Source organism: Euprymna scolopes, chromosome 10 (assembly GCF_053919585.1).
Source record: "Euprymna scolopes isolate OS-2025 chromosome 10, ASM5391958v1, whole genome shotgun sequence".
In the NCBI taxonomy this organism is placed as follows: Eukaryota; Metazoa; Mollusca; class Cephalopoda; order Sepiida; family Sepiolidae; genus Euprymna; species Euprymna scolopes.
Genome location: NC_136491.1, coordinates 93361126 through 93378012, shown reverse-complemented (window position 1 = coordinate 93378012; position 16887 = coordinate 93361126). Strand labels below are relative to the sequence as shown.

At 32.5% G+C, this 16887-nt stretch overlaps 1 protein-coding gene across 5 annotated transcripts in view; it reads right to left on the bottom strand.

Annotated features, from left to right (window-relative positions):
* Positions 1 to 7377: 7377 nt before the first annotated feature.
* Positions 7378 to 16887, bottom strand: part of LOC145286135 (putative methyltransferase YdaC) — a 28418-nt gene continuing 18908 nt past the window's right edge. For all 5 annotated transcript variants that reach the window (XM_080134852.1, XM_080134851.1, XM_080134854.1 and 2 more), the window contains exon 4: positions 7378 to 9178. In XM_080134852.1, coding sequence (XP_079990978.1) covers positions 8742 to 9178 — 437 coding nt within the window. In that variant the 3' untranslated portion in view covers positions 7378 to 8741. The remainder of the gene's footprint in view (positions 9179 to 16887) is intronic.

Genomic DNA, 16887 nt, shown 5'->3' with positions numbered 1-16887 from the left:
GTAACAGTTATTGTATATGGGCAATTTTAAAATGCCATATTTAGAAGAGATACAGCTTTCCTTAGAATCCATGCTGTATTGACAAATAAGGAGATTATATATTAGACTTCCAATGTATGTAATGAAAAGACAATAGATTTTGTCAGAAGGCTAGAAAAGGTCAAAAAGGAATAAAAAGATTTAACATCCGAGAGAGAAAAAAAGGATCCTTGATTTCACGCTGACAAAAGTCCTTCTTCTCTAAAAGTCTCAGGCTGGACAAACACTGGACTGAGCAGGTAGCTGCAGATAAGCCACACATCTGTCAGCAAAACTGCCCTGATATCTAGCCTCCCAGCACACCTGACAATTCCCTCAACTTTTACGTAGAGCATAGTGAAGTGAGACAGCAACAGATTCAACTGCAACATTAAGGATATACTAAAAATCAAGATCACCAGAGCCTTTTGGAGCCTAGATTGAGACAGTGACAAATGCTCCTGGCTGGCTTGAGTAAAAATCAATAAAATAAGTTATACAGACTGTACCATGTTTGACAAATAAATAATAAAAAAATAAAGTTCCCATACCTTAATTCTAAAATGTTAATTTTTCTACACATGTACCAATAAGTAACTAAAAGTGCATACGGAGTGGAATTCTATACACAGTTTGTTATTGGAGCTATACCGGTCCAAGAAATAGGGGAATTCTGACTTTACTTTATATAGAAGAGGAAGAATACACAGTTATAAAATTAGAATTGAGATTCTATTTTATCTTTGTAAGAGCTGGTGTTATATGATGTTGAAATAAAATGGTGAGGAGGGGGAGGCAATGATGAAGAAATGGCAATAAAAATGGCTGATTTTATATACATGTATTTATTTCTTACTAGGAAAAATGTAAAGAGATAGAGATCAGATATTATTACTAATGAAAGAGTCCACATTAAAAATCCCTAAACACAATCAAAATAAACATGGATTGCCAAGGCAAACAAATTATAGAGAATGCATTGGGATATGACTGACTTTGATATTAACTAGAAACTATTTCGATAGCTCTTCCAGCGATCAGTAAAAAGGAGCGATGCAAAGATAGCTTGCTATTTGAGTCATATCTAAACTGCAATCACAAGTGATACCTGACAACACAGGATATAAAAACATGGAGATTAGTGGAACACATTTCTCCAACTCAAGCACGCAAATAGAAAAAAAGAATGAAAATATAGTCACTGTTTTCATCAAATTCAGACTTACAATGAAAGTTTTAAAAATTTTTTAAAAATGCATGAAAATAGCAGTTGAAAATTCATTTTTCTCTTCAGGAAACTTTGATAAATTATAAAATAAAATATCAATTTCTTCACTCATGGCTGTTTCTTCCATATATCGTTGCTTAATTCATTTTCCTTTTTAATTTTTTCTATACATTTCGTCAGATTTTCACTCTCACATAAACACATACATCTTGACATAGAAACTTCAGATGCCTCAAGTAGTTGCGCATAACCCTTATTGCTAATTTTGGGTTTCATATCATATTGGCTCAGACACCAATCCAAACCTGATTCCAGATGTGCCAGGTCATCTCTTTAAAAGCTATTATCTACATGTGTCAACAAACACATTAGCTAAAAAAAACTTTTTTTTTAAACACACCTGATAAATAGTAATTTATAAATTTAAATATATGTCCAAGTAGAAAAAAAAAATAAACAAATATGCTCTGAACATATTTAAATTTGTAATACATATTCTCTCAAATTACAATCATCCCATATTTTGCTACTTTTCAACTTCCTTCTTGATAAAGCCCGATTAACAGTTAGACAAAACATTAAGATGGATTCCTGAGTTTCAGGATGTCTCTTTTTCCATTTTAGTACATACCGTCTGATTGATTTAATTCTGTCATATACGAGGTGCCTTAAATAAGTTTGTTGATAGTAAACATGAAAGATAATAAACCTGAAACTCTCGTCACCTATGAAGTAATCTCCTCTGGCTGCAATGCACTTGTACCGTCCCAACAACTTCTTGAAAGTCCTCGTGTGAGCATGTTGATGATCCTTGTCACATCCTCTTTAATCTCCTCATTTGTCTCATAACGACAGCCTTTAAAGTTTTCCTTGAGCTTAGGGAATAACCAAAAGTCACAGGGAGCAAAGTTTGGACTATGTGGAGGACGAGGGACTGGCTTGATGCTCATCTTGATCAAATAGTCTGTGACAATGGCAGAGCCCCCTTGGACCAAACTTTGCGAAAATCATCTGCATCTTTATTTCCTCACGAATAATATGTGCAGTTCTCACACTGACATCAAACAGTGCACTTATTATCTCTACAGACACATGACAGTCCTTATTCATGAAATTCTTTATTTACTTACTTCTTCCACACTTATCATCCCTCACAGATTCTCTGTCTTCCTTGAATCTCTTATGACACTCAAAAACTGATGCTAGATTCATGCAAGATGGTCTAAAAGCAGTCTGAAGTATTCCATACGTTTCTGTGACATTTTTCCAAGTTTAAAACAGAATTTTATTGCATATCGTTCTCATAAAGTGTCTTCACGTCCAGATTGCATTTTTGAAATTCACCAACTGTGATAATCAGGCTTTAGTAGGGTGTATTCCAATTCCTGCTGTAGCTGTTCATTTGAACCTGAAATCATAAAAATGTATAGCAATAACATACCGAATTTTCAAGAGTCTATGACAATTTTAAATACGCTACAAAAAAGTCTGGAAACTTATTGAAGGCATCTCATAAAAGTATATTTATGCATGCTTAACTTTAGATTTATACTAGCTGCATGGATTAAAGCATTGCTGGTATGCAATAAAGTCATGATTTTTTTTATTGATTTGCACATTTTTAAACTCGTGCAGAAAAGAAACAAAATTTTAGCTGTAAGGTAGACAACTTCTATTATATTCTGCAATTTATAATATGAATTATCTCCTTTACATTATTTGAGATATACTTTTATAATTAAGACACTATTTATGTGTCACATGACTCTTTTTCAAGGTAACAATAAAAAAAAAACTCAGATATTGCCTTTTTACCTTTCTGTGACTTCCTAGTTCATAAGATTTCCTAGTTCATAACTCTTTGTCAAGAACTTTGCAGCTAATTCTACCCTTTGCGACCAAGACCGCCAACCCCCAATATTTCCTCCTGTATCAGAAAACACGCTATGTGATATACGTATATCTGTACGTGATGTTGCGAAGCTAATCAAAAACCTTGATTCGAGTAAAGCAACTGGCCCTGATGGTATTCCAATTATAGTACTCAAAAAACTTCAACCTGAATTAGCGCCCATACTTACAAAACTGTTTAAACGTTGTCTTAAGGAGAATAGTTTCCCATCTCCCTGGAAAATCTCATCAGTATGCCCTGTATTTAAGAATTCAGGTGATCGCTCATCCCCCTCTCAGTACAGGCCAATAAGTCTCCTGTGCGTCATGAGTAAGTTGCTAGAATCTGTGTTAAATACAGAAGTAATCAAACATCTCAACAAAAATAACCTTCTTAGTGACACTCAATATGGTTTCCGTTCTGCTAGATCTACAGCAGATGTCCTTACAGTTATATCGCATAGGATTAGCAAATCTCTCGACGGTGGCAATTTTTCTAGGGCAATTGCTCTTGACATATCTAAAGCCTTTGATAGGGTATGGCATAAAGGTTTACTTCATAAGATCGCTAGCTATGGTATAGCTGGAAAAGTCTTCTCAATTATTAAATCATTTCTTTCTGATAGGTTCATAAGAGTAGTAGTTGAGGGGCAAAAATCAGAAGCTCACAGTATTAATGCCGGTGTCCCTCAGGGATCCATCCTGGGCCCAACTCTTTTCCTGATCTACATTAATGATCTTCCAAATCATATCCTTACATCATTTGTAGACATTTATGCTGACGACACTACCATTTATGGTACCACATCTAAGACAGTAAACGACCAAGTTCTCTCCAATTCTCTCTCCTCTGATCTTGAGCACGTAGTACAATGGGGAAAGGAGTGGCTGGTTACTTTTAATGCATCTAAAACCAAGCTTCTCTCTTTACACCATCAACATTCTAATTCACATTTGTCATCAATTGAAATGAATGGATCTCGTCTTCAGGAGGCCTCAAGTTTTGACAAGCTTCTGGGCTTGACCATTACTCCTGATCTTAAATGGAACACGTATATCAAATCTGTTGCCAAGGCCGCTGGAAAAATGGTGGGATCTTTCTATCGATCCAGTAGATATCTCACTGCTGATGCTATTCTCTACCTATATAAGAGCCAGGTACGTCCAAGGATGGAATACTGTTGCCACATCTGGGCAGGAGCTGCTAGAAAGGACTTGTCCTGCCTTGATAGAGTTCAAAATAGACTTCGTAGCCTCGTAGGAGATGTCCTTTTCTCCTCCTTGCAACCTCTATCTCACAGAAGAGATGTTGCGAGTTTGTCTCTGATGTATCGTTATTTTCATGGAAAGTGTTCGACTGAGCTTCAATCTATGGTCCCCCCTCGCCAAACTTTCACAAGAAACACTCGTCTAGCTGTAAACACTATCAATAATTTCCCCCACTCTTTATCTGTGCCTAAACCTAAACGTAGATTCCATGAACAAAGCTTCTTTCTTAGAACTGCACGCCTATGGAATTGTCTTCCGTTTTCCTGCTTTCCGGCTGACTACAATATGGTTGTGTTCAAGTCTAAAGTAAATAAGTTCTTGATGAGCCGTTCCATATAAGTTATTAAATTTACCAAATTTTCATTACTAATGATTACTATATTGACCAATTTCTACTGTACACTCTTTAACCCTTATCCTTGAGTGGCCTCTGGGCCTTGATAATGTGGTGATGCCTTTGTAAAAAAAAAAAAAAAAAATTTAATTCAAATTGGATCCTAATTATTAACCAGGTAAAAATATAAAATGATAGTAAAAAAAAAAAAAAATGTGCATTTTTCTTTTTCAGTATAAAATTATGAAAATTATTTACCTTTGATGAAAAATGTTATCACAGGATGTTGTGTAAAGTTTACATGAAACAATTATTTTTCTCTCATTTTTTCATAAAAAAGTAAAGTTCACATTGTCAAAATCTATTATAATCATACACATATTGTCTCATTCATTAAAACAACGTTGAAGTATTATTCAGACTACTTTTCTGATTTTGGCTGTTATTCACATAATATTTCGACTGATCTTCTAAATGGTGTATCTTGTTGAACTCTGTATTCAAAAATTAATATAAATAAAATTATATAAATAAAATATTACTAAATAATTTTTTTAAAAATAATAAATGGATTTTTATAGTTTTCGCTTTTTATGCAAAAATTGTATTTATAAGTATTTTTATAGTGTTGTTAATGGGAAAAACCAAAGCCATCCCTCAAACAGGCCAGGTGATCATGCAGTTATAGTTTTTTTTTACTGGAGGAAATGCGAATTTTCTTAGATAATTGATATAACAATTAAAAACGGAGGGAAATTAGTTTGATGTTTACATATCAATTAATGAGAACCGCAATAAAAATTCATAAAATTGACCAAATTTTATAAATGAAGAGACAAGTAATTTTGAATAAACAAAGACATAAAAATGGTATTTCTTGAACAATGCTGCAGATATGAAAAGAAAATCTTAAAAGATTATGAAGTGAAACTTTACAAAATATATAAAACCAACTAGCAAATTTAGCTCAGGAAATAAAAATGGTGTGAATTACTATTTTAATTTTTAAAAATATTAGCAAAAAATAATTCTCAATAAAATTCCAGGTTCTTATTTCAAATTCAACTTGATAAAAAAAGATGCATGTACTGCTCACAGAATGAAAATGTCATATTCCAATAATCACCTAAATTGATCAGGAAGTTTGTTTTTATAGAGAATTATTTTTACGATTTTTACCAATTTTTTAAGACTAAATGTATGTATCTATTACAAGGCTGGTTTTGATCTCTATGGTTCATATTGAGTTATCTCCCTTCTCATAAAACATGGCTGATCAAAAAATAGCATATCGCTCTGTAATAAAATTTGATTTTCTTAGTTAAGACAAAAACAAACTAATTGATCAATTTATGTGATTTTTGGAAGATGACATCTTCGTTTTCAGTATTTTTATTTAAGTTGAATTCTAAATAAGAACCAAATTCAATTTTTAACTCAGCAAATTATAATCCAAATCTACTTAATGATATAATAAAGAATTTTGTCTGAAATAAATTTTGTCAGAATTTCTTTTCAGAATGAAATTTTTTGAGTAATGAGACTGAAGTGTTCACAACTAAAAAGTATCTATTGACTGCAAATGATAAAACACTCCAAACATTAGGGATCCTGGCCTGTTACAGTATTGCTTCAAACACATTTCCATGAAAATAAAATTAGCTGTATTTCACACATGTTCCCCGCCAGTAAAACACCTTACCTGTCAGGTCTCTTGGCTTGTTATAGATATAGCCTTGGTTAAAAACTAATAAAAATTGTTTGTTAGAGTAAAAAAAATAAAATAAATATATTTTAATTGGAATTCATTATTGAGATGAGTATTATTTATATTAATTTATTTTATTGCGGACTATTATTCTCATTTTTATTGGTTGTTGTTTCACAACGTTTCAGCCAACTATTCCTCTGGCCTTTGTCAGGTGGTAACCACGACGGATAGGAACCTTGAATCTCCTAACTGCATTCTCAGCCATCACTGCCATCTGTAGTTGTTGTCGTCTCACTACGTTTTGGTCAAGTAAGCCTCTGGCCGGCTTTGGGTAGGATTGAAACCGCTATCTTCAGACAATGCTCATCTGGAACCGTAGAGATTCAACGTCTCTATCAACTGCACCACGGGCCCCGGAGGGTTGATAGAGACATTGAATCTCTACGGTTCCAGATGAGCATTGTCTGAAGATAGCGATTTCAATCCTACCCAAAGTCAAAACGTGGTGAGACAACAACTACAGATGGCAGTGATTGCTGAGAATGCAGTTCGGAGATTCGAGGTTCCTATCAGTTGCGGTTACTATCTGATTCTATTCGTTGGCCGAAACGTCATGAAACAACAACCAATAAAGATGAGAATAATAGTCCGCAATAAAATAAATTAATATAAATAAATAAATGTTAAGTTTTAACAGAAGCAGAAACAAAAGGAATCTGAATGTTACATTTTAAACAGAATCATAAACAAAAACTCAAACTGATTTGTTAATTTCAAGTTTCACAAAAGACAAGAGGCAGAAATTGGTAACAACAGATGGTAAATGAGCCATGCAGAGTTAGATTTTTTCGTTAGCCAAAGTTTTGACATTGCGAGAAAAGTCAGCTGATAAATTTGAAATTCAGAATGAAAAATATAAAGTATAGATTGTTTTTGAAAAAATATATTCTATTGAATACAGTATGTTCACTGGAATACACTCAAAAGATTGTATAAGTATGCAGTTCTTTAAAGCATATTTTGACTTATTTTGAATACAGCAGATATTCTGTGTAAGGATTTGCTGATCATCCATCCCCCGAATTTTTTTTTTTTTTTTTGCAAGAAAAATAAAAAAACTTTCCACAATGACAATTTTTTTTTTTTTTTTTTTTTTTTTTTTTTTTAACATTTCTGATAACAGTAAAAAAGTTTGACACAATAATGTAACTTTCAGAAATAGAAAATTTTTTTTTTTTTTTTAAACTCTACCAGGGTTACGGTTTTGGTTAAATTTGTTGGTTTGTCATTGTGTAAAGCCTAGCATCCATATCACTTGATCAATCGTTAACAAACTTGGCCAAAATATTGGTTATAGTTTAACTTAGAACTGATTTAACCCTACCAAACGGAGTTACCGATATACCAATAATTCCGAAAATGCTGTATACCAAGTTACCGCTAAACCGGTATTTTTCCGACCACATGTTTTTGCTATGTTATTTACATTGTTTAAATTTTTTTCACAATTGTGCCCAGGAGGCCAGGCACAGGGGCAAATTAGGTTCAGTAGCTCAGATCTGGTAGGGTTAATTTGGGAATATCTAGGTCAGCAGTGAAGGTCACACTTTTGCTAATAACTTCGGTTTTGTTCATCATAAGAGAGTCACTACTTGACCCGCGTTCCCACATCTTATGACCATGACAGAATTTCAACTTGCCATTTTATCTACTTTGCTGTATGGATCTGATGCTCTCTGATAATCACCATGCAGAATTTCAACCTAGCCAGATAAATAGTATTTGGGGTTAGTAATGTTTCTATGGTGTAACTGAAAATAAAAAGGCAAATTAAATGCGAGAGCATGAATTAACATTTGAAAGGTTTTACATAGTTCTGAATATCCAACACCCTTGCTATATATTTGCTATATATACGTTCTCCAAAAACTACACATTATCTTGTCATGTACCACTTTTAGCTTTTTTTTTCTTCACTCTTGAAAAAAAAGCCCACAAAACAGTGGATGAAACGTTGTTATTGTCTTCTTTTTCCCATTTTTAATTCATAGTGTAACTATAGAAATGCTTTATACAATACAGAGAAGGCTCATATAAGACTTTGGCCCATCCTTACATTGTCAGGAAGAGATATGCAACCTCACAACTGACTTATGTTTCTGTTTATCTCACAATCATACTTGAAAAAGTTTATTAGAATTTTAGAAAGAATAATCAACAAATCCAATAGACGCAATGTCTATCCTATCTGACAAAGAAAATTATTTTTACTGTATCAGTTTTAATCAAAATTAATTGTCTTTTTTGCCCACAGAGGCAAAGATTGCTTGATAGGCTGTTCCAGAATCATCCAATTCCTGTATGTTAACATTGGAGAAACCATTTCTTTTTAAAACTTCTATGTATAAAGGCACGTTTGGATTGGCATATTTTAGGACACCTCGCTCGATCGCTTTATTTATGCTGGCCTGATTGATTGTTGTGACCATCAGAGAATCTGGTTTCATAACGCGCATGATTTCTTGGACGCCTCTGTCAATATTCGGCCAAAAGTAAAAGCAGTTACAATGGAAGACACGGTCAAAGGTATTAGCTTCAAACGGGAGATCCATGACGCTTCCAAGACAAAGCTCAACTCTTCCAGAGTTAATGTCATCTTTTAAACGTTTTCCTGCTACTTCAATCATGTAAGGTGATAAGTCCAGACCCCACAGTTTTCCTGGTCCATCTGAGAAGTTGAAAAATAAAAATAAATAAGAATAAATAAATAAAAGGTGAAGTTGAGAAGGTTAGATATTTTATAAATAAAAAAAAACATTCAGAAATGTTGATGTTTTCTGGATCAAACTCTTGTGTAACAGAGGTTATACACACCTTTTATATTAATATAGTTGTATCAGTTACTCTACAAAGTATTCCCATCTAAATATTGTTTAATGGTTGAATGTATTCAAACTTATGTCTAAATCCATACACCTGCAATCATATAAATCTAAATAAAAAGCAAATAAATCTTCTCATTTGAAAATAAAGTAAACCATCCGTGGATTTCATTAAGAAATAAACTTAATATATCAGTGAATAGAGTTTAGGATATTAGAGATTTTATAAATAAAACTTTGGGAATGTCTAGAGACAACTAACAGAAGCCATTATATATACATATTTTTATATAAATATATATACATACATGTATATAACTACTTAATTTACTCACATAAAATTAATATACGAAAGTATAGATTTATGTGTAAACTTTAAGTATTAACTTCAAAAGTTCTCAATACGTAGGTGGAGCTAGTTAGTAATTTATAAATTTATTTATTAATCGCCATATATATTTTATAAATTACTATATATATATATATATATATATATATATATATATATATATATATATAATACTAAAACTCTATGGATCTTGTATGTTTACAATCAGATTTCCGGTTTTCAACATCCGGTTGCGCATGCGTAAATAGCAACGTCTTCAATCCGTTATTCTAATTCCGGAATTTTTATATCGCTTTTAATACAAACAATTTCATTTAATTTGATCAAATAGCTTTTTGTTTTTTTTTAACGGCTAAAAACATTCAACTTCGTAAAGTCTGTCGCAGTTTCAAAAAAACTTCTCCCTTTTAAAAAACAAAAGTAAACAAACAAGAAAAACAACACTCATTATTAATAGAAGCAGCGGCGGTGAAAGAAAACACCTCTCACTTTCCCTCTAATAGATTTCAACACTCCTACTCCCTCTGTTTTCGTTACGTACGCGAGAAATCTTTAATTCATGTCATTATAAATAAATAATTTTATAAAATCAACCGTAGTTTTTTGGGGTTTTTTTAACGGCTAAAAACATTCAACTTCGTAAAGTCTGTCGCAGTTTCAAAAAAACTTCTCCCTTTTAAAAAACAAAAGTAAACAAACAAGAAAAACAACACTCATTATTAATAGAAGCAGCGGCGGTGAAAGAAAACACCTCTCACTTTCACTCTCATAGATTTCAACACTCCTACTCCCTCTGTTTTCGTTACGTACGCGAGAAATAGTTACGTGTATGTGTGAGAGAGAGAAAAAGGGAGCGATGTAAAACTGGATAGAGTTATCCCCCTTAACTAATGCAGACCTTTTTACTAGAGGGCGTTATTACAAAAAAATTTCTTTTTCTTCTTCCCATGTATCCGTTATATACGAAGTTGAATCTTAGTAACATAGGCAGAAAAGTTATTTTGTCATCAACATTTGTTGGTGGTCCACGATATATGATGGAAAGATGTCAAGATGCTATGATGTATGTTAGAAAATATGGGACTGCAACTTACTTCATCACAATGACATGCAATCCAAATTGGCCTGAGATTAAGGATAATCTCATTGAGAACCAATTTCCTCACGATCGACCAGACATAATTGCAAGAATTTTTGATTTAAAAAGAAAACTTTTCATTAAATATTTAACAGGAACACAAGGTCTGTTGGGTAATTGTATTGCCTACGTTATAAGTGTTGAATACCAGAAAAGAGGTTTACCACACCTACATTGCCTGCTATGGATGGAAGAAGAATCTAAACCCAGACCCCAGAATTATGATGATTTTGTTCAAGCTGAAATACCAAATAAAGTCGAACATCCAGAAGAACATGAATTGGTATTGACGCATATGATACATGGACCAAACTGCAACAGTACATCTCTGTGCTGGAAAAATGGGAGCTGTTCAAAGAGGTACCCAAAACCATATAGTGATGAAACAAGATGTGGATATGATTCCTACCCTATTTATAGGCGAAGGTCACCAGAAATGGGAGGTCATCAAGGCTATAAAGAAGGTAGAAATGAACCTATAACTTCCAAATGGGTTGTACCTTACAACATGACTCTCTTGAAGTTATTTAATTGTCACTTAAATGTAGAAATATGCACTTCTGTAAAATCCATTAAATATGTAATTAAATATACATTAAAGGGAAGCGATCAGGCAGTTTTCAGTGTAAGCAAAGACGAAATTAAGCAATACTTGACAGGAAGATATATTGGACCATCAGAAGCAGTTTCGATGATACTGGGATTTCCAATTCATGTTAGAGAACCTGCAGTTGTTCGTCTTCAGATACATCTCCCTGATCAACATATGATCTATATTCAAAGGACAAGCAACAGAGACCTTAATAGAAATGCTTCTTGCACAACTCTAACAGAGTTTTTCAATATTTGCCAGAATGATGAATTTGCCAGAACACTCTATTACTCGGATGTCCCAAAATACTATGTGTGGCAAAATAAGAAATGGCAAAGAAGAAAAATGGGTAGAAGAATAGTTGACCACCCAGGAGTTTTTGAAGCAAATATTCTTGGTCGTATGTACACAGTCTCACCAAATAGTGGTGAATTGTACTTTTTGCGGCTACTACTTCACCATGTAAAAGGACCTAATTCTTTTGAATCTCTGCGAACTGTAGCAGGTCATATATGTCCATTATTTAAAACTGCTTGCAAAGAAAGAGGATTACTGCTTCATGACAACCACTGGATACAAACAATGGAGGATGCAGATAAAACGAGAATGCCAAGAGCGATAAGGGATCTGTTCATTGTGATACTTGTAAACACAGAATGTTCAAATCCTCTTGAGTTGTGGGAAAGATTTTCCAACTCCATGGCAATGGATTACTACAATGCAATGCAAATCCAAGTCAACAATCAGAACATGGTCAATAAAAATGCCATCAACAACACGTTGAGGTACATAAATGATAAACTTTGTGCTGCTGACAAATCACTGCAAGATTTTGGATTGCCTTTGCCTCAGAATTTACCTAATGTGATTCACATAAATAGAGCCATAATGGATGAGCAAAGTTACAATATAGCAGAGCAAATGACATATGTAAAGACACATCAACATTTATTAAATGACGAACAATCGATCATCTACAACTTTATATGCAGTTGCTTAAACACAGACTCTTCTTCATTGATTTTCATCGATGCTCCAGGAGGCACAGGAAAGACCTTCTTAATAAAACTTCTTCTTTCAAAAGTAAGGAGCTTAGGACAAATTGCACTGGCTGTAGCATCATCAGGTATTGCTGCAACATTGATGCCTGGTGGTCGCACTGCTCATTCCAGATTCAAGCTTCCTCTCAATGTAAGAGAAAATGATGTTTGTAATTTTGATAAACAATCAGAAACAGCCAACTTGATAAGGGCAGCAAAACTTATTATTTGGGACGAATGTCCAATGATAAGAAGGGAGAGTTTAGAGACGTTCGATAGGACTTTCAAGAATATATGTGGAAACAATGAAACATTCGGAGGGATATTGACGGTGTGCAGTGGTGACTTCAGGCAACTACTACCAGTCATAAAAAGAGGAAATGATGCTGACATTTACAATGCTTGCATCAAAGAGTCGTTTTTGTGGCGTAAATCTAAGAAATTTTATTTAAAACAAAACATGAGAGTTCAAGATGATGATGATGAATACTCTAAATTTATTATAAAGATTGGTGAAGACAACCTTGAAAAAAATGAAAATGGTGAGATTGAACTGCCTGAAGATTTCATAATCCGTGCAGATAATGTTGACCAATGCATTGAATACATTTATCCTTCGTTTGACAATCTAGAAATGTTTGCGGAAAATTGCATATTAGTACCATTTAATGATACAGTTAGAGCAATAAATCATAATTGTATTGAAAAATTTCCTGGACAAGTCAAAGAATATTTGTCATTTAATTCTGTTCTTGAAGGAACAGAAGCTACACATTACCCAACAGAATTTCTTGATTCGATAGAGTTATCAGGATTACCTCCACATAAACTTGAACTCAAGAAAGGAGCTCCAATCATATGTATGAGGAATATTGATCCACCACGCTTATGTAATGGTACAAGACTAATAATAGAGGAGCTGTATAATAATTTGATTGTTGCTAAAATTATTGCATCACAGTTTGAAGGAGAAACCGTTTTAATTCCAAGATTGAAAATGGTCTTATCTGAAGGTGACAATATTCCGTTTGCCAGAGTCCAGTTTCCTATACAATTAGCATTTGCTATGACTATTCATAAGTCTCAAGGACAGACCTTACATAAAGTTTTAGTTTATCTAGACAAACCTGTCTTTCAACATGGTCAACTATATGTTGCACTCAGTAGAGTTAAGCGAAAGGAAAACATAAAAGTTTTTTTAAAACACTCAAATTGTACAAAAAATGTTGTAAATAGAAAAGTATTGTCTTAGTTTTAGTGACCTTATTATTAGCATATGAATACAATATTTATTTTCTGTACAATAAGTGCTTAAGCACCCGTGCTTTTCAGCGATACATATTCAATAAAATAAATTGATTAATATAATTAATCTGGATATAAGAGAGTTAGAACCTGATAAGAAGTCTCAATTAAGCAAAAGGATAACAAAAGTTTTCTTTAAAAAAAATTAATTGTACAAAAAATGTAAATAGAAAAGAATTGTCTTAATTTTATTGACCTTATTATTAACATACAAATTAAATATTTTACACAATGGGTACTGAATGTTTGCTTAAATTAAATGAAAAAAGTTACATTTTATTTTCATTTTCTATTTAAAAAGCCATTATTAACATGTGGAGAGTGTTTTTTTTATTATTCTGTACTTTCAACTAACAATTTCATTTAAAAGATGATATATCAAAATTTGAATTTAACTATAATAAGGATTATGATACCTGTTCAGTGCATATTTACCTATAAGTATGACCAACCACTTATAATTCAGTAACTGTAATTAAAAAAAAATAACAATTATAATAAACAGAACGACTCATAGAAATCTATCTATATTCTTTTTTCATTTTAATATACTTTCATAGAAATGCTTCTGTTATGTAAAAAAAAACTATTTTCTTTATGCCACAAGTGTCACGCTCATACATGAATTCCATAGCTAATATAACGTACTGACCCAACGGGTCACGGGTGGTCTAGTATATACTAAATGTACCTGGCATTGCCTGGTATTAAACTTGATGTTAAATTCCTTTAAAAAATTAAGTAACAAAACAGAAAGAAACTGAGACGTGCATGCGAGTATGTTTTTTTTTCCTAAATAGTTCACTTCTTGCAAGTAAAAAAAAAAATACTTGAGCCGAGATCGAAACCAAAACACAAAGCGAATAAGTCAAGCACGATAACCATGAGGCCAGCTTGACATTATCTCTAAAAAAGTGTTTTCTAAACCTATTATTCTTAAAGAAGCTGTCATGTTTTCCGCTCTGCATGCACATTCATGAAACAGTGGACAACCATAAAAATCTGACAACCCGCACATACCAATGTTTCAATTTTGGCCCCCTTAGCAACTCTTTCTTTTCGGATGAAAATGGATTAAAAGTTTCCACCTGTCAGAATTCTCTATAAACCAAATATAGATATATATAAGTTGAGTTTTTTTTTTCTTTTTCTGATATTGATATTGTAAAGCCTTACTTTTTCTATTTAAAAATTATTATAACAAACTCTTTAATATACTCAGTCACGGATATGCAAGTGACTACATGAAGATTAACTAATTTGCATATTCCTTCGAAAAATTAGCCTAAATTACTTATTAATTTTTATGGTTTCTTATCAGAGGATTGGTTACATTTCACTATTACGCTGAATTCTATTTATGCATAGTTTCTACATTCTGCATAATTGTGTTGAATTTAAGATGAAAACGTTCTAGCACATGAAAATCTTTTTATATATATCTAAACATATATTAAAAGTGACCTTGTCAATATGCGTGCGAAAAGTCTACCAAACTTGTCCTTGAATATTTGGTCTACAGAGTAGAAATTTGATATATAGTGTAATTGGACCTGTAGCACACTTTCGATTTGGTTTTTAGCTGGCAAAAATTGCTGTTAAGGAGTCAAAATTAAAAAAAAAAAAAAAAAAAAACTGTTGACCTTGGCAAGAGTAGTCGACTAAACATGTTTACATGCACAAACTTACATTCATAGGTTAAACATTATTTTTTAACAATTTATATGTGTATAAGACTAAGGAATGAAGCTGGTGAGTTGTAGGTTTTGGTTTCAATTCTAGCTGATGGCACCCAAGTCTTTTTTTTTTTTTTTTTACTTTTGATATCACTACTATATAATAAGTACAATTGCTAGAGAATTAGCTCTATAAATATGTAATCTGCATGAATTAAAATATCATATTTAAACATATCTTACAGCTAGGCAATGCCGGGTGACCTGCTAGTATATATGTGTGTATATATATATATATATATATATATATATATATATATATTATTTCATGTATCTATATACAATTTTATAGGGAGATATATTTTAAGCATCAATTTTCAGTACTTCAATAGTGCTGAATGTGTTAGAAAAGCATATATATTTTCATAACTTATATATCTTTTATATAAATAAAAGTCACTTTGTGTGCATGTGTTTCTTCCTCATAGGTTCGGAAACAGCTGAGCCTATCTTTTGCAAATTTTACACAAAGGTAATTTATATGTCTGACAGTGTTCTCAGATATGTTCTGTACAGAAATTCATCCTATAAGTATTGAAAATCAAAAAAAAAAAATAATCTTAAAAATAGTCTTTCTCTCTTATAGATAAAAAAACAATAATTTTTACGGAGGAATATTTTGTTACAAGGACAAGGGAAATAATAAAATCTCAGCAAATCATTTAAAAAAAAAAACAAAAAGAAACAGATTTATTGTCATCTGGAGATATAGCTGAGTGGTAGATCATTTAACTGCAGATTGAATGATCCCCTGTTCAAGTTCAAGTGTACATCACCATTTTAATTTTTTGTTATTAATGAGTTCAAGTTACGATAAAAGAATAAGCACCCTTTAAAATCGCTGCTAATTATTTCTTCGCTTACATATTTTAAAACTAAACATGAATCAGAAGTGGCTTTTCCAGGGCAGTTATCGTCAAGCCCAAATATCAACTGACGTGATATTGTAAACAAACACAGATGGAATTTGATGAACAGCATTATCATTATAATAAAAAAAATTTTTTTTTTTTTTTTTTTTTTTTTTTTTTAATCAGTCCACTGGCCAAATTATTCTTCATAATCTATTATAAATCTCACCTGTCTTTAAATGTACGTATGTATGTCTGCCTAAAACTTTCAACAGAGGATTTTCACAAGATCGGTATCGTATTGAAGCACGAACCTTTGGACGACAAATATTAAAAAATTGGCTAAAAACATTAATTCTTTCACCCTCAACTGGACACTTTTCTACAAGGAGGGGTTGCTTTTTTCATTGATATTTTCGAAAGTCATCCCTCTTTTCGATTGAGTAGCCTTAATTTAAACCTTTGCTACTTCTAGCTTGGCAATGGACGTTCTTTTCCTCCTTCGCGGTATGTGTTCGAGCCTGCCTCTGCCTACTACCACTTC